Source organism: Hydra vulgaris, chromosome 01 (genome assembly GCF_038396675.1).
Source record: "Hydra vulgaris chromosome 01, alternate assembly HydraT2T_AEP".
Classification (NCBI taxonomy): domain Eukaryota; kingdom Metazoa; phylum Cnidaria; class Hydrozoa; order Anthoathecata; family Hydridae; genus Hydra; species Hydra vulgaris.
The window spans coordinates 10425001-10447007 of NC_088920.1; the positions used below are offsets into that span (position 1 = coordinate 10425001).

The following is a 22007-nucleotide window of genomic DNA, read 5'->3' on the forward strand; positions in this document are numbered from 1 at the left end:
TACGAAGAAAACAAACTTGTCAATGTTAAGAATATAATTGTGAATAACATTTAAGAGGTAAATATATAATAGTTTAATTTTTTATTTATATCCTAATTTTTTCAAAGGTCTTCATACTTGGGTTATTTATATCAATGTGTATATGTTTCTTCAAAAGCGGTCTCAAGAGCAGGTAAGAGTTTTTTTAAAGGTTCGATTTTTTATAATAATAAATGTTAGGAAAGCCAGTATTAAATCATCTTTTTTTATTTTTATCAATTTTTTTATTGGTATTTGTTATTTGAATTATAAAAAAGTTAACTCAAAATAACAGCTTTAAAACAATTTAGATATTTTTTAAAAAATTTTAATATAGAGAACAGAGAGTAGGGAAATAAAATTCTATTTATTAATTTTTGTTACAAACATGTTTTTTTATTTATAATTTTAAAATTTAACTTAAAATATTCTTCATTAGCTTGTATCATTTTAAAATTTTTCATTAATAAATATGACATTATAAAAACTATGTTTCAAAACTGGCCTTACTTTCTTGGGTTAATCTGCTTTGCAGACCAGATTAGAATATTTTTTTATTATAAACTTACCACTTGAAGTATTATCATTCAAAATATACAAGCTTAATCTACCCTTACCCACAAATAAAATAAAAGATTTTATATCAAATTATACATATATATATATATATATATATATATATATATATATATATATATATATATATATATATATATATATATATATATATATATATATATATATATATATATATATATATATATATATATTCCCATTTTGTTGGTTTTTTTTTTCCTTTTTCTATTCTATTTTTATCATAAATATATTTATTTTTTAATTTTTATCATATTTTTATTTTTATTTATACATATTAAAACTTATTTTTTTTATTATAAAAATATTTTTTTTTATATTTATTTTTGTTATTTTTATTTATTTATTATATATTATATTTCATTTTCATTTTTATCTATTTACAAAAAGATTAATTACAGTAATATAACTATAATTAAACCTTGCCGTAACTCTAAGCCTGACCTTGATGCTGACTGAACTAAACCCTCAGTCGATGTAGCAGCACTCCGCTGTGAGTCAGATATTCGATGTATGTACTTTTTGCTCTGAATAAAAGTTGCTTGTGTGGACATTTTTTCTACAAAAAAATAATGCTTATGTGGACAAAAAAATTAGCGGGTACTCAAAAATGTCCCCGATAATGCTAATGTCCACATAAGTGTTCATTTTTTGTAAAATCTGTCCCCATGAGTGATACTATAGATATATGTATACATCTATAGTATCACTATTAGTGTACATCTATAGTATCACTATACAAGCCTTGTTTTAAAGTGTTACGCGTAGAGCGATTTACACACGCTTTAAGCGATTTTACTTAAGCAGTAAGGAAATTCAGTTGAGCAACTTTTTATCACTTTTTAACTTTTATATTATTCACTAAGTGGTAAGATAAAAGAAGTAATCAGTTTTAAACAAAGTCACATTAACTTTTGAATGATGTTAATGTTAAAATATTTGTTAGAAAAGTTTGAAAGAAAAGCCTGATTTTTGAGTGCTTTGATTTTTGAGTGTTATTTACTAATGAAAAAACTTTAATAAAATATTTTGTTTTTATTTTATTTTAAGGATTGATTTTTTAAGCTTGAAGCAAAGTTCATATAATCATAATTTAGTTCTGATAAAAAATATATGACTTAGATATAAAACTAATTTAATAATAAAATAATTTTAAAAACTAATTTAATAATAAAACTAATTAAATTGAGATTTTTTTTTTTTTTTATCAGAATTTTTTTTATCAGAATTTATTCTGATAAAAAAAAAAAAAATTAATTTAGATTTTAGAAGTTTAAATTAATTTTGAATTAAAAAATATGTTTAAGTTTATTAAAATTAATATTAATGCTTGGGTTTAACTTTACTGTCAGATTTATTTAAAAATATTACTAAATATTATTCAATATTGAAATTTTATTTATTCTTAAAAAAAGATCAGGTCATTTTTATCGCAATTGTTTTTTCGGTTTTCCTTCCAAAACATTTTTTTTTCTTTCTCAAAATTAAATTTTAAATTAACAGCTGCATCAAAATTAGCACAAAATGTAAGTTAAACTATTTTTTTCTAATGGAAGTTAAATAGCAGCAATTATTTTTTAATAAACGATGTATACAGCAATAAAATTTTAATAAGTAAATAATACACTAATAAACTTTTAATAAATTATGTATATAAATTAACTTAATTTTTTTATTTGTTACTCACTAATTTTTTTTAGATAAAAAATTATTTGTTGTTACAAAGCCGCAATTAGAAATTTAAGAAATGATCATTTTAAAATTCAAAAATTTAACATATTTTAATTCATTTATACAAATTTTGAGAAAAGAAAAAAATTTGTTAATATCAAAAATACAATTTTATATTCAATTATTTTATATAAACAAAATAAAATAAAATAAACATTCCCTTATAGTAATAATAAAAAAGCCATTAAATAACTTTCAACTCATTTTGCGGTGATTAATATTATTGCAGTAATTTGAAAAAGTTTAAAAAAAAAAAACTTGTATTATCAACTGTTAATTATAAATAATTAGTTTATTTTCTTTATATTTAGATGTTGTTTCCCCAATAAGAAAAGTATTAGTTGCTAATAGAGGTGAGATAGCATGTCGTGTGATTCGTACTGCAAAAAAGATGGGTATACGTAGTGTTGCATGCTACAGTGATGCTGATGCAAAATCTATGCATGTTGAGTTGGTAATTTTGATTACTTTACTTTTTTGGTTGTTCAATCCTTATTCGTAAATATATTTTTTTTTAACATTTAAAATTTTTAAATCAGAGCATGGGGGTTAAAACTTTTTTGAAACATAAGATTTTTCGATAAATGTAGTATATTGTTATTTATTTGGATCAGAACAAAATTAATCAATACATAGTTTTAACAAAAGTAAAAATAATCAAGAAAAAATCCTTCAAGATATTTACAATAGTAAAAATGAAACTTTTTTTAAGAAAGTGAAAGCTGAAGGCTTTTTTTTTTTTTTTTTGAAAAATAAGTTTTTGTTAAAACTTAGATAAAGCTAAAGGGTTTTATTTAAATAAAAAGAAAAAAAAAATCGATTTTCCCTTCTGGAACTATTAAAAATATTAATTTGGTTACATATTGATGTCATTCTTTTGCAATATTATGTCTTCAACTATTATATTTATTACATATGCCCATTTTTTTATAGCTATAAAATAAAATTTTTTTAGAATAAAGCTAGTTACTTTAATAAGTTATACTTTTTGTTTGCACATTGCACACTTTAGATATTCAAATGTTTATGTTGTTTTATGTTTGGTTTTTAAAAATTGTGTCTTAAGAAGTCAATAAATACTATTTTTTTTGAGTGTTTGATTCTGGGATTGCTTGAATCTTTAATTACTTTCTTTGGGAAATCTACATCCTCTTGGGATTCTGGGACTGCTAAAGATTGTTGGGTTTTAGCTTGACTTTTTTTGCTATTATTCAAGGTCAATTATTAAAAAAATTTAAACTGCACTCTGCTCTGAAAACACAGTTTCTTCTATACACTTCTTTATTGTCAATGACTAATGGATAACATCACAGACATTTGAGTAGTTTTTTTTTTTTGTAAAACTTATATCAATAAAGGTTTAAGGTACAGATAAGTTTTTTGATAATTTACCTTTTCATAAGAATATTTTTAGAAACCAAACAAATAGCTAACAATAAATCCTTAAGATATAAATAAGTTTTTTGATAATTTACCTTTTCCATAAACTAAAGATAATGTAAAAATAAAAGATAATAAATAACTTTTTTTTTTTTTTTTTTTTAAAAATCTGAAGACAAAATTCATCATTAAAAAAGAGTTCAAGTCAATAAATTTTGTATAAATCTGTATTGTTTGTTTAAATAGTTTCCAAAGTGTGTATTTTTTACTGTAATCCTGCAAAACATTTTGCAGAATATATTATTATTTAAAGGTTCATAAGGTTTTTTACAGAAATTTAAATAAAGTTATTGTTTTTATTTGATATTGTATATTTTTACAACAAATTTTTATTTTTAATATCTGATGCAGCTGACCCTGCACTATGTTGTAATTTTATACAAATGAGTGGCCAAAATTAGTTTTGAAGAAAGTAATAACTTCTATTTAATTTTTTTATCTTTATAAAATATAAATTAACGATTTATTAATTTAATTAGTTCAAACACCTGGATGGCGCTGCGTTTTGACCCAATTTTAAGAGTTTTTTATAAAAGTACAAATTAAAAATTTTTTTTTTTATAGTTAAACTTAATGAAGGAAAACATTTTAAGATTTGTTGGACCCTAGTGGCTGTTTTTTTAGGGGACAACTCAGAACAACTAGCCGCACCACTGATTATATTATTTATTATTAATTATATTGTTTCGTTGGAGCAGGTAACTTGTAAAGATAACCCATTACCCTCACAGACATAATTAGTAAACTGTGTAATAGGCCTTATATACCTAAGAGGACACTTGTACTTCTACAAAAGGTTACAAACTTGTTTTAATTTTTAAAAAGAGAATATTTAAAAAACTTTCTTCAAAGTGATAATTTTTTACTCTTTTTTCTTTTAATATTACTATTTTTATTTCACACGTCAATGTTTTCATCTTCCAAATGATTTTTATTAGTAGCTTCCTAATCGTTCATTATTTCATCTTCTAAATTAATCATTTCTGTTGGTTCTGATTGTTCTAAGTCTGAGTTTACTAGTTCTGTCAGTTTTATGGATTCCTTATTGTCCACTTCTAAAATTAAAAAACTCTTTACATTTTTTGGAAGTTTGAGCACAACTTTCTTTGTCCCTCGATTCCAAGAAGATAAAACTAATAAGAGGATCGGATGATCTCATTGCACGGTTAAAGACGTCTTCAAAATTTGCTTGTCTTGAACATTTACAAGCATGTAGTTCACAATGTCGTCTGTAATATTTGTTTCGGCATTCAGATGCTTCCTCGGCTAAAAGTCCCAAGGGAACAGGCGAGTTTATCATTATTTCTTCTCCATGTGCAAGAACTTTGTGAACTGTTGACGGCATTTTATACCAATCATACAGATCTAAATATCGACAGTATACTGTTTTACAGTATAGCTCAAATAACTCTGGATTTAATGTTTGCTGACAACTTATTGCAATTAAGATATTTTTGAACATTTTAATAATTGTTTTATCAATCCCTTTTATTTCGCTTAGTTCTTTTGGGTCAGAAAACGCTTAATTTTAGTAGAATATATATTTTTTTATTTTCAACTCTCAACTTTTTAATCTTTTTTTTAAATTATGTTAATTTCAAGCATGGAATGTTAATTTTAAGCATATGATAATTACACTTATGCAAATAATTACCTAATTAAATGTCAATTATCAATAATAATCTATCATTTTCAATTGATTATTAAATACAAAGTCTTATGCAGACTTTTGATCAATTATCACTTGGAAAAACAAAAAATTGAAAATTGGCTATAATCCAGGCAGCGCAAACTTCAAATAGAAATTTCTTGCATAGTGCAAAAAGTCGCAGCTAATTTTTTAATTTCTTAAAAATAGACTCAATTCCACATTATTTAATATTAGTTTGGTCGATACCTTTTGATATTTTTTGTGAGTTCACGGAAGTTGGAAGTTGTGATTTAAACTTTTTTTTCCGGCTTAAAACATAAAAATTGAAAAAGAAAAAAGTTTTTTTTTTCTTACGCACCTTAAGACGTATATAATTTGATGCTCTTTAATATATAAATAAATTAGCAGAAAAAAAAAATATTCACAAAACACTGCAAGAAAAACAAAAACATAATTTTTTTGAAAACTTAAATTTGGCAACCATTTTTGACTTTGATGGTCACTATCTCTGGGATTACTATCACCAGAGTAAAAATATTTTGTATTTTCCTTAATCTGAGTATTTTAAAGCAGTAGGAAGTTTTCAAAAATCTGAGACAACTTTTTTTTGTATTATGGCCACCCATTATAACTGTTCATACTATATTAGTGTAGAGTTTAAATCAAAAAGCTTCAAGTAAAGAAGATGCTTAAGATTTATGTTTGAGGAAACGGCATTATAAGAAAATTCCAGTCAACCATTGGCTTATCAAAACCTTGTCTTTTGAAAAGCCTTTTCAAAGAAATAGTAATATTAAGGCAAAAATTCACATTACAGATGTTAAAGTCAGCAGTAATTGGTATAATAACTTACTGGACAAAACTAAGTTTAAAAAAATCTACTTGACTTGTCAAGGTGACTGAAAATTGCTTTTAATTTGTAAGCATAACATTGTAAATTTGATTTAGTTTGTTTACCTTGTAAGTTTGATATAGTTTATTTACCTTGAAAATTTTATTTTGTTTACCTTTTAAATATGATTACAGTATATATATATGTATATATATATATATATATATATATATATATATATATATATATATATATATATATATATATATATATATATATATATATATATATATATACAACTTGTTTCTCCGCGCAGCGGCCTTGTTCGACTAGGTTCGTGTTTTGGAGTTATAGAGTTGAGAGAGGGTTATAACCACTATTAAGTAGCCTCCTCATCTGTAGTGGCCTTCTTGGCCTTGAAGAGGTGAATAACAAAAAAAAAAAAAATATTTATATATATATATGTATATATATATATATATATATATATATATATATATATATTTATATATATGTATATATATGTAAAAAATATTTTTATAAAGTTAACTTGTAAGTGTGTGAGTGTTATTGATCATTCATAAATTACGCAATGCTAAATTTAACAAAGTTCTCTTTTGCAGAGTGTTAAATTAAACCAAAAATAAAAATAGGCCTTTAAGTTCAGTGAAAATCACCACGCAAAAGTGCAAATGATCTCCTAATTCTATTTTTCAAATAAGTTTAGCATTGCATAATTTACGGATAATCCCTTATGCAAGATGAGTCATATTGAAAATAAAGCTTGAAAACCAGAGCCAGGGCATGAGTGGTTGGGGCTGTGTCTAGCAAATTTAGGAGTCCTTTTGCTTTTTTTAACAATATCTTGCAAAAAAATTTTTGTTAAGATTTTAGGGCCCTATTGACATGTTTTTTTTTATTTTGGGGGGGGGGGACTCCAACCCATTAACCACTGCAGACTCAAAAAAAAAAAGGTTACCTGAAATACAAATCTGACTTACTCAAGGCCAGCGTATAAGGGATTGCATGTGTGTGCATAGAGGGACACTTTTACCTTTAACTCCCCTATAATATACATCCTTTTATGTTGGCAAACTAAGATCTTTAGTCAGAAAGTTAACTTTTCTATTGGTTAGCTGGCGAGCTATATATAGCGATGATATGGTATGGTTTTTTTTTTTTTTAAGTTGTTTATTATTCAAAAACATTTAGTTATTAACAAGTGTTTGTTAACGTGATAAATTAGAAAAACAAACATTACTATAAAATTTTTTTTTTATTATTGGGTACATATTTTCAAATTGCAAATATAGTAATGATTTGACCTGTAACTATGGCAACAACTATTAAAGCACTAAGGATAAATGTTTCAGGAAACTATCGTTAGTTGAATAAAAACTCTAACAAAATACAAATTTGTATTCTAATAATACCTTTATATTACATTATCTTAGTCAATTATATTTAATTATAAGATATTTACAATTATAAGATATTTTATTTATTAAATTTATCAATTATATTTTTTTAAGTAATACATACTATTGCGTTTTAATGTAAGTTGTTTTCATAAGTTATTATACTCTTTTTATAGCTTATATATGTGCGTGCGTGCGTGCGTGCATGCGTGTGTGTATTTGTGTGTATGTGTGTATATATGTTCATATCTTTTTAGGCTGATGAAGCTTATTACATTGGTGGTTCAGCAGCTACAGATAGTTATCTGAACATGGAAAAAATAATAAATGTTGCTAAAAAGTCAGGTGCCCAGGTATTTGAATGTAATTTTTTAACCTTTAACTTTTGGTAATAAAGAAGAGTTTTTTCCATAAAGGACAACTTCATTACTGTAAATAGAAAAAAAAGAACTAGTAATTTAAAAATTTACTCAGATTAACTATATAAAATGGGTCTATGAAGAAGCCAGCATGCCAGACTATTGCTAAAAGCTTTTGATATATCGAGAGCAATAACCTTTGTCTCGCTATTTCCATCTAATACATGATAGAACCTTCCTGTTATAAAAATTACTAAGTCAGAAGTCGAACAAGAGAACACTTTTGTATAACTGTAACAGGAATGTTATCTGAGCTGCAAGAAGAGTTTAAGTAGGAAATAATTTTAGCAACATATAGTAATTGACTGAAACCCTGACTTAATGTTGAGCTAAATTTTTTACTTATAACATAATGCAGTTCATATAAATTTGCAATTATAAATAACAAATAAGACATTTCAAATTATTAAATGTTTCTTCCTCTCAATCTGAAGGATCCTAAATGACAACAGTTTGAATTAGGTGGCATGATGTCATCAGGAACAACGTATAAACATGTTGAATAAAAAAGAGCTCTTGATTTTATTTAAAAAAAAAAAAAAATTTAATTATTTTTTATTACTCTATCAATGTGCTCTTTTTAAATTTTTTTTGAAACTTTAAACTCTCTCACTTGTTGTTGAGCATGAAAGTGAACAGAACATAAATATTTTTTTTGTGTTTGCCAGCGTTGGCAACTCCCTTTTTATTAACTTTCAGTATAATAAAAGATCGGCCATAATATCTATATGCCTAATTTTTAAATACCTTTAGCTCAATTGTTACAGAATAATTTTACAACATAGTTAAAAAGAAAACAAGATAAAGTTCATTGGTTTTACTCATTTTTTGATTCATTGTCTAATAAGGCATTGATTTTTATAACAATGATTTGTACTTTTAAATTTTTTCAAGGAGATTATAAAAAAGGCGCAATTTTTAGCGGGAAGACTAAAGATGTCATTCCAAAAGTCACAAAATGTAAGATCTGCTATGATAGGATTAATCAGATATAGATAATAGTTTTAGAGAAATCATAGTTTTAGTGAGATCATAGCACGATCTGAACCACCTAAGCAAAAACAAGGAGAAACTGTGCACAAGCTTGTGTCAGAAGAAGACAATTCATTGTGTGAAAATAAGTGAGTTGTTTGAAAAAAAAATCACAAGGTTTAATATAAATACTAAAAAAATAATAACTGCAAACACTGCAACAAGTTTATCTTTTCAACATTGTTTTTGTTTAATTGAAATTACATGAAATTTGTTAAACATTTGCACAAAAAACTTATATAATTATAATTATGTCTTTTTTTGTATCATTTCAGGCTATCCATCCTGGTTATGGATTCTTGTCTGAAAAACCAGAATTTGCTAATCTTTGTGAAAAAAATGAAGTTATTTTTATTGGACCACCATCATCTGCCATTCGTGATATGGGCATCAAAAGGTTTATAAGTTAATTTATGAAATTCAATGAAATTTATGCATTAAACGAAATAGCTTGTTTGAATTTTCTTTATGAAAGTCTTTAGTACATCCAAGGACGAAATAGCATGTTTTAATTTTTTTTATGAAAATCTTTAGTACATCCAAGCAGGGTTGGCATTAAAAAACCCACTCAAAATAACCCACCCATAAAAACCCGGGTTTTTTTGTTTTTTTTTTAAATAATATTTTATTTAAAGGATTCTCTTTGCTTGGTTTTTTTCTGTGATTTATTTATTTCAGAAAACATTTAAACATAATTATGACTAATTAAAAGGTAATTATTATTGAAAAGAGGATATGGATATGATCAGAATATAGTATTTAATAAGAATCAAAATTTTTAAAAGACATGATTTTTTTGAAATATTTCTGAAAAAATAATTTTAGTATTTTTTACAATATACTTTCAGTGATCTCAGTGGCTCTTATCAACCATATTGAAATCAGGCCTGAGTTTTATCTTACAAATTACTCAAGAAACTTTTATTCAAACAGTATTATTATTTGTGTAGCATTAAGTATATTTAACTTGCATATTTCAATGCAATGTGTATTTTTCAAAAAAAAATCTTTATAAGAATGCCATTCGGAAGTGGAAGGAAGAAAGGATATGAGTGGAAGGAGGAAAGGATATGAGTGGAAGGAGGTCAGTGAGATAGAAGGGGACAAAAATAGTGTTCAGTGTGACCATTGTTCAGAGAAGATTAGTAGAAAAATTGAAAGAGTTCGTATTCATTTGGAGAAGTGTAAAGAGAGAAAGAAGGACACTGATGAACAAGAACCAAGACCTGGAAGCTCAATGAGCAATATTAGCCTCTTGTCAAATGAGACAGATACTTCAATTTCCGAAGGATCTATTATGTCCAGCTCCACACTAGCAAAAAGGTTTAAAAGTAGTAACTTAAATAACTTTGTAGTTAGAACATCAAATGATCAGAAAGATGCCATAGACAAGCAAGTTGCCCAGTTTTTTTTCAGCTCTAACATGTCTATTAATTCAGTGGAAAATTGTGAGTTTCAGAACTTTGCTCTCTTCTTCGTCCTGGGTATGTCCCACCAAGCCGAAAGAAACTGGGTGGAGATCTATTAAATGAAGTCTATGATGATCTGTCAGCTGGTATAAAGAACGAACTGGAAACCAAAGACACGTTGGTAATTTGTCAAGATGGATGGTCTAGTATTCAGAATGACCCAATAATTGCTCACTCATTTTATGATGGAAAAAAAAAAATATCTGTACAACATAGTTGATTCAGGATCAGAAAAAAAAACTGCAGAATACTGCTTCAAAATCATCAATGAAGTTATAGTTAGCATAAAAAATGATTATAATAAGTTTGTATTTGCTGTCTGCACTGACAATGAAGCTAAGATGAAGAAAATGAAAGAGCTGATCAAACAAGAGTATCCTGATATGTTAACATATGGCTGTAATGCACACTATATGAATTTGCTACAGAAAGACATTTGCAATTCTTTTTCAACAATTCTAAAACAGGTTGTAGAAGTTCAAAAATATTTTAGAAATGTGCATATGGCCCATGGTTTGTTAAAGAAAAAAGGTGGATGTATGCCTCAGCTGCCAAATGAAACACGCTGGAACTCTCAAGTTGCCTGCATTGAGACATACCAGAAAAATTATAACTTCTACCTGTAGATCTATGGAGAGAAGATGGAAGATTTTCCAGCCGATATTGGAAGAATAATTGAGAATATAGCCATCAAACGTGAGGCAAGTCGTCTTCTTAGTCAAATGAAAAAATTGAGGATTGCCTTAGACAAGATGCAGAGTGATTCTTATCATCTCTCTGACGCAGTTCATATCTGGTATTCATGGATAAAGGATAAAGAGCTATCCATAAACTATGATGCAATAAAGAAGAGATTTCAAAATGCTGTACAACTCTTTCATATTTTGGCCTATATAACTGACCATTGCTATGTAGATGATTACAAAAACTTCATTGATAATGATAATGAAAACAGTGCAGAACAATGGTTAGAGGCAAGGAACCCTGATTTTTTGGGTTTACTATACAATTTTAACTTGAAGGACAGGGAGGTGTTCCGCAAGCAAATGTTCTCAGAATCACTAAAGGTTATCTCTCCATCAGAATGGTGGAACATCATGAAAGGAAAGGTTACTAGATCTCAAATCAGGGATAAAGAGATTTCTGCTAATTTCTGCAGCTTTCTAGCTTCTCTACACTCCTGTCTTGCTAGCTTAGCCTCAATTGAGAGATGGTTTTCAACCTTTGGATTTGTCTGGTTGAAGAACAGGAATCGTCTTGGTGCAGATAAGGCAATGAAACTTGTGAAGATTTACAAATCATTTCACAATAGCTCAGCAGCTGACAGCAGTTCCTGTGATGATATCGAATCGGATCAATAAGTAGGTAAGTAGTAGGAAAAATCGTTTTTAACTTCAGTATAACCATCGAAATTCTGAAAAAAATTCTATTTCTATTATTTAAGTGTAATTCATATTTGTTTTAGTTTACTCTTGATGATCCCAGAGGAAGTGTTTAACTGGAAATCTGTCAAAAACATCTGAAAAGCTGACAAGTATTGAAAATTATTGTAATAATCAAACAAAGTAAAATTATGTAAGGAGAATTTTATTTACAGTTCTTCAATTTATTAAATTTTCCTTGTAAAAGCTCTTTTCACTAAATAAATATAGCTATTACCATGTGTTTTTAATTATTATTTTGAAAAAATTAAATGTTTAAAGATAGTTTGAATGCAAAATAGGTATTATGTCTTTTATTTTCTAAGCAAAAAAAGCTATTTTTAAAAAAACCCAAAAAACCCCAATAAAACCCAAAAAAAACCCAGTGGGCTGGGTTTTTTTTTTAAAAACCCGGGTTTTTTCCAACCCTGCATCCAAGGGCGAAATAGCATGTTTTAATTTTTTTATGAAAATCTTTGGTACATCCAAGGGCGAAATAGCATGTTTTAATTTTTTTATGAAAATCTTTTGTACATCCAAGGACAAAATAGCTTGTTTTAATTATTTTTATGAAAATCTTTAGTACATCCAAGGAAATAATGGGTTCAGCTGGTGTACCCTTAATTCAAGGTTATCATGGAGATAATCAATCAAACGAATTCTTAAAAGAACAAGCTTTGAAAATTGGGTAATAGTATTTTGTTCTTTTAATAGAAAATTTACTGTATGCATGAATTTGATAATTTGATAATAAAGTTTCTCAATTTGATTAAGATGAATAGGGAATTTAAAAAAATAGTTAATTGGAAGGGTTTTCAGCAATTTGTATATACCTTTGATTTTTTCTTGCTGTATGTTATGTGTCATTGTCTTGTTGAATAATTTAATTTTTATCTGGAAGTTGATGTGTTATACTTGTTTTTAATTAGTGCACTAAATTTTAATGGTACTTCTGTTGCTCCGTGTTTCCTTTAACTCTGTACAAGTTTCCCACTGCATAAGTATCAAATACCCTTCTACCATGATTGGTTATTCATGTTTTGCCATGGCATGTGTACATTTTAGGATATATGCTTTGCTTTTTTTTTTTCTAAATTCTTTCTTGCTTTATTGTAGTACAATAATCAACTGTCTTTAAGATTTTTCATTGACTCTAAGCCCGGTTCAAGTGATCTCTGCACCATTTCGGACTTTAAACACAGTTTTTCATGTTTATGATGGGCTTTTTTGTTTTCCACTCTAAATTTATGTATTTTTACGTAAGTGTTTAAAGTTAATTTTTAAAAGTTTGTATCTGAAAATTAAACAAAAATATAACAAGACTGTTATATTAATTATATATAGTTGCATATTTGGAATACTCTCTGTGTTTATTCTTCTAGATATCCTGTTATGTTAAAGGCAGTGCGAGGAGGTGGTGGTAAGGTAATGTTTTACTTTATTCACGTTATTTAATTGTTCGTTATTTATCAGATTATTTTAAACAAGTATTATTAATAGTACCAATTATATACTGTATAAACATGCTTTTAGGAAATTAAACAATTTATTTTGTTGGCTTAGGGGATGCGAATAGTCACAAATCCATCAGATTTTGAAGCGTCATTGCAATCTGCACGAAATGAATCTCTCAAAGCATTTGGTGATTCTAATATGCTTATTGAACAGTTTATAAAAAAACCTAGGTGAGTAATTTTTTTTATAGTTGCTAATGAATTTTGAAAGTTTTATTTACAATGAATAATAAAATGACTAAATAAATGAACCATAAAATATTAGTATTTTTCAGACATGTTGAAGTTCAAGTATTTGCTGATAAATATGGAAACACTGTGTATCTATTTGAGAGAGATTGTAGTGTTCAAAGAAGACATCAGAAGATTATAGAAGAAGCTCCTGCTGTATGTTCTTTTAAAATTTAACCTAAATTTTTTTTTAAATAAATTAATATCAACCAGCTGAAATTTGCATCAAATACTTGCATGCAATACTATTATCAATAGGTCTACTAACAGCAGTTTACGATTTTAAAATTATTTTTAGCCTCATATGTCAGAAGAAATTCGTAAGAAGCTTGGAGATGCAGCTGTCAGAGCAGCTAAGGCTGTAGGGTATGTTGGAGCAGGTATGTAGGTTATGTTAGAGCAGGTATCATTTATGAATATTAAAATCTTCTCATCTAAAGAATAAGGAGTTAGTAGAGTTGTGTTATGTAACCTTATTTCACCAGATTAATTGGTAAAACATGTACTGAGACTTTCTGTTGCTATATCACTTTAGTCTATTGATATGATAATGTTTTACAGCCCAGTTGATAAGTCTGTAAAGGTACAATTACAACGTCTGAGCAAAAACAACAACAAATGTCGAAAAAGAAAAAAAAACATTGTTTCAAATTGTATCAAATTGCATTAAAATTAGTTTAAATATACAAATAATACAAAAATAAATAGAAATATAGAAACAAAGTTTTAATTTGCACATTGGTAAAAAAATGATGTATAGGGTATCTTAGTAGAAAACTTTTCTTTTTTAAGTTATAAAGATGCTCCTAATTTTAGGTGAAAGCCTAATTGTAGGTCTTAAAGCTGGCCAAAACATTTGTTTCTGAGCTTTTCTATACTTGAAGAATTTAAGAATACTCATTTAAGAAAAAAAGTATTATAATGTTAAAATCTTTGAAAAATCATAACAAAGAAAGATTTTTTTCCCTCAAGATTTTTAAAAGGTTTTGAATTGAATTGAAAAAAAATGCAATCTAAAATTTTTTATTTGCCTCAGATCCTTTTGGAGGAGATAAATAAGTGTTTTTTGATAAAATTTTGGTGCTATTATTATGGAGTTGTTTAATTATATTTAAAATTTTAAAAATTTGTCAAAAATTACTTTCAAAATATTATTATTATTGATATTGTCGTTATGTTTTCAAGTCTCCATAATATCAGTAATGTTTTGTCTTTTTAACTTAAAGGTTTATTATCCTTTAAAGTTCCTATATGAAATTAATCTTTACATTTTTTTGTTTTAATTTATCTAATTTTAGGAACTGTGGAATTCATTTTTGATGAAGATGGAAATTTTTATTTTATGGAAATGAACACTCGTTTACAGGTTGATTTTATTATTAATTTTCATCTTCTTTTTTTTTTTTCAAATTAAATTATATATTTCAAAATAGATTATAAAGTATAATAAAATTAAAAACTTATTTGAACTTTAAAAGTTTGTGCTTATTTATAATATAAATTTAAAATAAATATAATTTATAGTTTATTTATTATTAAATAGTTTATTTGCAATTAGGTAGAACATCCTGTAACAGAAATGATATCAGGTGTTGATTTAGTAGAATTACAGATTCGTGCTGCTGCTGGTGAGGTTCTTCCGTTTACACAAGATGATCTTTTACTTAATGGGCATTCATTTGAAGCACGTATATATGCTGAAGACCCTGAAAGGTTGTTTTTTATCTTGTTTGAATTTTCATATTTTGCTTTTTTTTATGCACATATGTATGTTTGCATGTATGTATATTAAAATTTTATTATATATCTTTAGTATATTCTTTTATTATTGAAAAAAAGGTGATTTTATTTATTAAGTAACTTCATCCCTGGTACTGGATTACTAAAATATATTTCCACTCCAAAAGAAGACTCCTCTGTTAGAGTTGAAACAGGGGTTAGACAAGGTGGTTTTTAAATTTTTATAAACTTTTTTTTCCACTAATTCAAATGTGTTTTTCTATAATTTATTAATTATTATCGCATTCATTTTAAATTAAAATACTAAATATCTAGTTTTATTTTTAGGTGATGAAGTCAGTCAATTTTATGATCCTATGATTGCTAAGTTAGTTGTTTGGGACAAGGATAGAACATCTGCTTTGCTAAAACTTACTAACAAGTTGCAGGAATATCATGTACAATTTGTTATTTATTTACTTAAGTGTATATATTAATATTAGCATTAGTTTCTGGTGTAAAATAAAAATATTTTATAACATGCCATTCAATCTTTAAAAAGTTAATCAATTCTAGTTAACAATATTAGTTTTAATAAATAGCATATAATAAAGGTAAATTAAATGTAAAATAATTGATTTCTAGAGAAGTGATAACTATTTTGTGATGTGCTAAAATTTTAGGAGTGGTAGTTTGAAAAGATAGATATCAGGGCTTGTGATGAAGCAAGCGCGATTGCGCTCCGCTCGTAAAACGCGCCCGTAAATGGTTTTTTTCAAACGTTCTAGGCGCGATAAACAGCGCATAATCATGCTTGATGAAAACATATTCTAATTTTATGAGCACAATATAACACGCTTGACGATTTTCTTCATAACAAGCCCTGAGATATTAGAATTTCCTATTTTTGATTCTATTGGAAATAGACTTATTGGAATTAGAATTTCCAATAAGTATGTCATTTGTTAAGCATGATTAAAAATTTTTATTTTTAATCACACTTAACATATAAAATATGATCTGCATAGATCTTTTTTATTTTTTAATATTGAGCATTGTTTTATGCACAAGAGATTTTACATTATTTTAATATAAAATGTGTATATATATATATATATAGAGAGAGAGAGAGAGACAGGTTTTATTAGTTTGATAATGATAAATTTTATTAGTTTAATAAAAAATAACTATATGAGCCGAAATATTACTTAAAAAAGAAATATATAGTATGATGCCGATATGATGTTTTAATGCTTATAATATTATTACACACACTATTAAAGGCTTAATTTTTAACTTTCTCTTAATTTAACTTAATTTAAACTATTTTCACTTAAATTTTATACATATATATATATATATATATATATATATATATATATATATATATATATATATATATTTAAACAACTTTAAAAAGTATTCTACACAATAGAGTGCTCAATGTTCTTAAAAGAACAGAGCAATTATATATTAGTAGAAAATCACTTAACTAAATTTTTCCATTTGACACTGTGTTTCATCAACAAAGATTCATCAGAAACTTTTCTTTTTTTGATTTCTGATGAATCTTTGTTGATGAAACACAGTGTCAAATGGAAAAATTTAGTTAAGTGATTTTCTACTAATATATATATATATATATATATATATATATATATATATATATATATATATATATATATATATATATATATATATATATATATATATATATATCTATGTTTATACATGTGAATACAATGAATATGTGCACCCTGAATTTTTAGATGTTTAGGTTTTAACACTTACAGGCATTGTGCACACTCCAAATGTATGTTTATATTATGTTCATGCTCATGTCAAATGAGAATGTTTTGCAAAGAATTGTGGTGATTAGAATTTGGCGACATAAAAAACATAATTTTTGGGCCCAAAAATTATCACCGGAGCAACGGTTTTAAAATGTTTTCTTTACTACTTTTTTCTAAATTTATATTCATTAACATATTTTAAATTTCATGCAATGATCTCTTATTTTTTGAAAATTATGACCTTTTAAAGTTTTAACTACCTCAATTTAAGGGGGCTGTAAACATTGCAGGGTCAGAAAAACTTAACACTAACCAAAACAAAACAGGTTGTTAACAACCCTGTAATCTAAAGTCAATAAGAAAGGGATTTGCAAAAAGAAAAAAGTCTGCAATAAACATATTTAAATGGGAGTCTGAGATAGAGGTTAAATATAAAGGTACAGGGGAAGCAGGGGAAGTTTTCTAATTTTTAGACTTTATGGATGCTCTTAAAGATTTTCTGTTAGCTGTTTCCCTTAGCAATGAAGATATTTTTTGTATGTGATTACCATCAGAACAGATCTGTGATATACAAACCTTGTCTTGTCTGAATTGTTGATAATTTCTGATATCATATGATTTTTACTTGTTTGAGCACTCATTTGTATCTATTTTTCTTGCCAAAAGCTAAAATTTGTCGAGTTCATGAAATTAGTTTTATGGGAATAAACTGCTTGCAAGTAATTTAAGTGAAGTATTATGTCCTACAACTCATATTTAATATATTTTCTATGAGAAATAGCTGTCATCAAATATTTCTAGCTGGAGTATTGCATTTAGAAAGTCATGGTATATTTTTCAATATACCATGACTTTCTAAATGCAATACTCCAGCTAGAAATATTTGAATAAAAATATACATATTTAATCATTCAGGTAGCTTAAAATGTGATAAAATATTTTTTTTATAATTGTTCTTTATCATGATAGTATGTATATAGTTTCAAGTCCCAGCTGCTAGTTGTTAAGACAAAGAAATACAAATATCATATGCAGAAATGGAAATGGCTCATAATTTCAGAGTCCATACCATGCCAGTAAAGTATGTCACATTTGCACAATAGGTATTGCAATATTAAAATAGACTTGATCTGAACACTTCTTTTTTTGTTTATGAAGTCAAGTTTTGAAGAAAACTCAATTTCAGATACCCATGTCATCTTTATGATTAAAAGAGATTAAGGCTCATATTGATTAAAACTTCTTGTCCAAATAAAAGTGATTGTTATCAAAATTTTTTAGTTTATTTTTTTTTATGTTCATTTTTTTTAATTTTCTGAGTACTCAAGTATAATCTCACTGATTCAAAGAAATTGTTATATTTTATCTTTTAAAGCCTATAAACAACAATTATTAGCTAATCAGAAATTAATAAATATTGCTATCGATAATAACGTTGTTGCAAGTACAGAAAATAAATAACTATAATGGCTGACAGAAAAATATTATCCTAATATCAAAACATTTTTATTTATAAAACTTCTCACTAAATTAACTCAAAAAGCTATCAATATTTTTTTACAGTTATAAAACATGTGAAGAGACTGTTTTCTAATTAAAAAAAAGTGTCATGGGAGAAAACATACGGGCCTAGGTGACTTTTAGAGCAGCCTGGGGGGAATGCAGGTTTTTAGCTTACAATGACAAAAAAAAACCTCTTACATCATGTTGTAAGTGACATAACTAAGTCCGCTGTGCAAATTAAAGAAATTGAAATGAAGAGAGGGAAGGGCAAAAATATTTTATTGAATCGAAATATGATATAATAACTTTTTTTTGAAGAAAATGTGAAGTGGCTTAACTCAGATCAATTTGATGTTTTTTATTTTCTCTTAAGTATGATGGGATGCAATTTTATGCACATAATCGTCTTTTATTGCACAATCAACAAAACCATTTACAAAACCTTTATTGTTAACTATTTTATTATTATTCATAAATTTATTTAAAAAAGTTTCATTAACTATGAAAAAACTATTCAAATTGTCAAGATTTTATGTTTTCAATTTTTACATAACATTATAATCAAGTTATGAACCATTCTTTGATGGTAAAATTTAATAGCCATTCATATTGTACTGTACCAACCGTGACTTAACAAACAAAAAATATTTTTGTGATCTCTTGATATAGTCGAGTACATTTGCAACCATTCAAATGCTAGCAGTTGCAGGTGCTGTAAAGTATAGTTTACACTAGAGAATTTATTTTTAAACGAAACAGGAATACCTTTTATAGTCAAGAATCAATTTTATATCTAATTGTTCAAAAATATTCAAAGTTCTCATATCCCGCAAAGTTTAATTTATATTAGCAAGTTTTGTTAAAACATATTTCAACAAAAGTATAAAGGTTGGCAGTCTAATATTAGGCTATATTATTATCTAATATATATATATATATATATATATATATATATATATATATATATATATATATATATATATATATACAGGGTGACCACAAAGTATCCGCACAGATAAAGAGCTTAATAAAAAGCATGTAGAAAGTATTTGGAACACAAATTTTATTTTAAAACATTTATTGAACTATAACAATTATGATTCAAAGATTGAATTCGAATTTTCCTCCATCAGCAAAATAACAGGCCTGTAGGCGTCTCGGGAATGCTTCGACGGTGGCGAGCAAGTAGGCAGGGTCCAGAGAATCCCAAGCTTTCAGTAGTGATTTTTTTAAACTTTCAATATTTTTATGCGGCTTTTGGCATGCCTTTCCTTCTAGGACGCTCCGGACTGAGAAATCCATCGGGTTAAGATCGGGGCTCGATGGCTTTTTTGTGAAACTCGATGATAGATTGACGATAAGGAGAAACGCGCACCATTCTAAAAAAACCAATTGAACATAGTTTACAAAGTATATAAAGTAAAGTATATAAAGTTTATGACATGATATTAACCAAAAACAACAAATAAGTAAGAAAATACATAAGTGCTTTTATGCTTATATTTTCACAAGATGAAACCGTCTCGTGTGCGGATACTTTGTGGTCACCCTGTATATATATATATATATATATATATATATATATATATATATATATATATATATATATATATATATATATATATATATATATATATATATATATATGTATATATATATATATATATATATATATATATATATATAATTGAATAATATAGTAACAGGTTTTTGAAAAATATAAATATGTTTTATTTCTTTTTTCAGATTGTTGGATTAAAAACAAATATTCCATTTCTCATTAGCCTTTCATCAAATAGTTCATTCATTAATGGTGATGTTCATACTGGCTTCATTCAGGTTTCTCAAATTAACAAATTTTAACCATTAGATTTGATGTTAATTTACATTTTTATTTATTACTTTTTGAAATCATTTAGCAACATTACAATGAGTTATTCTGCGGAAAACCAAAAGTTACAGATGAACAGTTTGTAAAGGGTGCAATTGGCATCATATTGCAACAGAAAATGACTGAAATAAAAAGTAAATACTTTAATACACCCTAAGCCAGAAATTGACACCCTTGAGAAAAACTTTTCCTTTTCAAAACTTCTATTTTGAATCTAGCCATCCATTGTTAAGGTTTTATGTTTTTTTTTTTTTTTTTTTTTTTTAATTGTTTTTTTATTTATACTTTTAAGTGATTATGTAACATATCCAATGATTTTTATATAAAATTTTGTTTGCTTTATCTCTTATAAAATTTTTCTTTTATATATTATATATATTTTTGCTTTATTCTAACTTTATTAAAAATTTATTTTCATTTTTAATTATTTTTAATTATTAAATTATATCAAGTTATTATTCTCTAACTTTTTAAACTGGTTTAGACCTTAAAAACTTAATTATAAACAGGAGAGGGGGAAAAAAAAATTTCCCCCTCTCCTGTTTGGGGGGAAGTTGGTTTGACTACCTTTCCCCTCTCTCCTTCCTTCCTTTCCTAACTCCCCCAATTTATTACACCTGGATAAAAATTCCTATCCATGCTTTTATTCCCACCCCACATTGTGTCTAGCACTTAAGAGTAACATGACAGTTATGAAACTGAAACAACTTTGGACAAAACTGTTTCTTTAGTAGTTGCTGACTTGCTTTTTCTGTTTCTTGGTAATTTTATAAATTCTGATCATAAATTTCAAAAGTTTATTAAAATTTTACTGGGGGTGAGTTAAATTATAAAAATGCAGATGTATAGTCTCAATATAATTTTAAAAGTTATTTTGAATAATTTAGTTATCACAAAAAACATTGTTAAAAAGCATTGTTAAATGTACATCATTTGCAAATAAATTTAATAAGGAAATTTAGAATCATAATCTGACATTTTTTTTATTTAATGTTTTTAAATATTTTATTAAGTTTTACTTTACTAAACAAGTTTTGATTTACTGAATTAGTTTTGATAAATAATAAGTCTTTTTTATTGAATATTTATGAAAAAAATTTTTTTTTAAATTTACAAAAAATATTTTATTTAAAAAAACAATTTTTTTTATTGACCAGTGGCGAACAATAGATTAAGACAGTTATTAGTAAAACACATCATTATTTAATAAAGTTGTTTACCATCATTTCCTGCATTTCATTATTTTATTACTTTCTACATTATAAATGCCACAACATGTTTTATATGATGGTGCATTTATTATTTTATTTTATTTGGTATTTAATAGTTTA

The 22007-nt window shown here is 26.2% G+C and overlaps 1 protein-coding gene across 2 annotated transcripts in view; it reads left to right on the top strand.

The window, feature by feature from the left end:
- LOC100198617 (methylcrotonoyl-CoA carboxylase subunit alpha, mitochondrial) overlaps positions 1-22007 on the top strand; it is a 34441-nt gene that overhangs the window by 2012 nt on the left and 10422 nt on the right. For both annotated transcript variants that reach the window (XM_065787362.1, XM_065787361.1), the window contains 15 exons: positions 108-172; positions 2655-2797; positions 7942-8037; positions 9411-9532; positions 12609-12713; positions 13408-13450; positions 13589-13710; positions 13815-13926; positions 14069-14150; positions 15069-15136; positions 15329-15483; positions 15628-15716; positions 15838-15947; positions 20532-20624; positions 20705-20810. In XM_065787362.1, coding sequence (XP_065643434.1) covers positions 2735-2797; positions 7942-8037; positions 9411-9532; positions 12609-12713; positions 13408-13450; positions 13589-13710; positions 13815-13926; positions 14069-14150; positions 15069-15136; positions 15329-15483; positions 15628-15716; positions 15838-15947; positions 20532-20624; positions 20705-20810 — 1366 coding nt within the window. In that variant the 5' untranslated portion in view covers positions 108-172; positions 2655-2734. The remainder of the gene's footprint in view (positions 1-107; positions 173-2654; positions 2798-7941; positions 8038-9410; positions 9533-12608; positions 12714-13407; positions 13451-13588; positions 13711-13814; positions 13927-14068; positions 14151-15068; positions 15137-15328; positions 15484-15627; positions 15717-15837; positions 15948-20531; positions 20625-20704; positions 20811-22007) is intronic.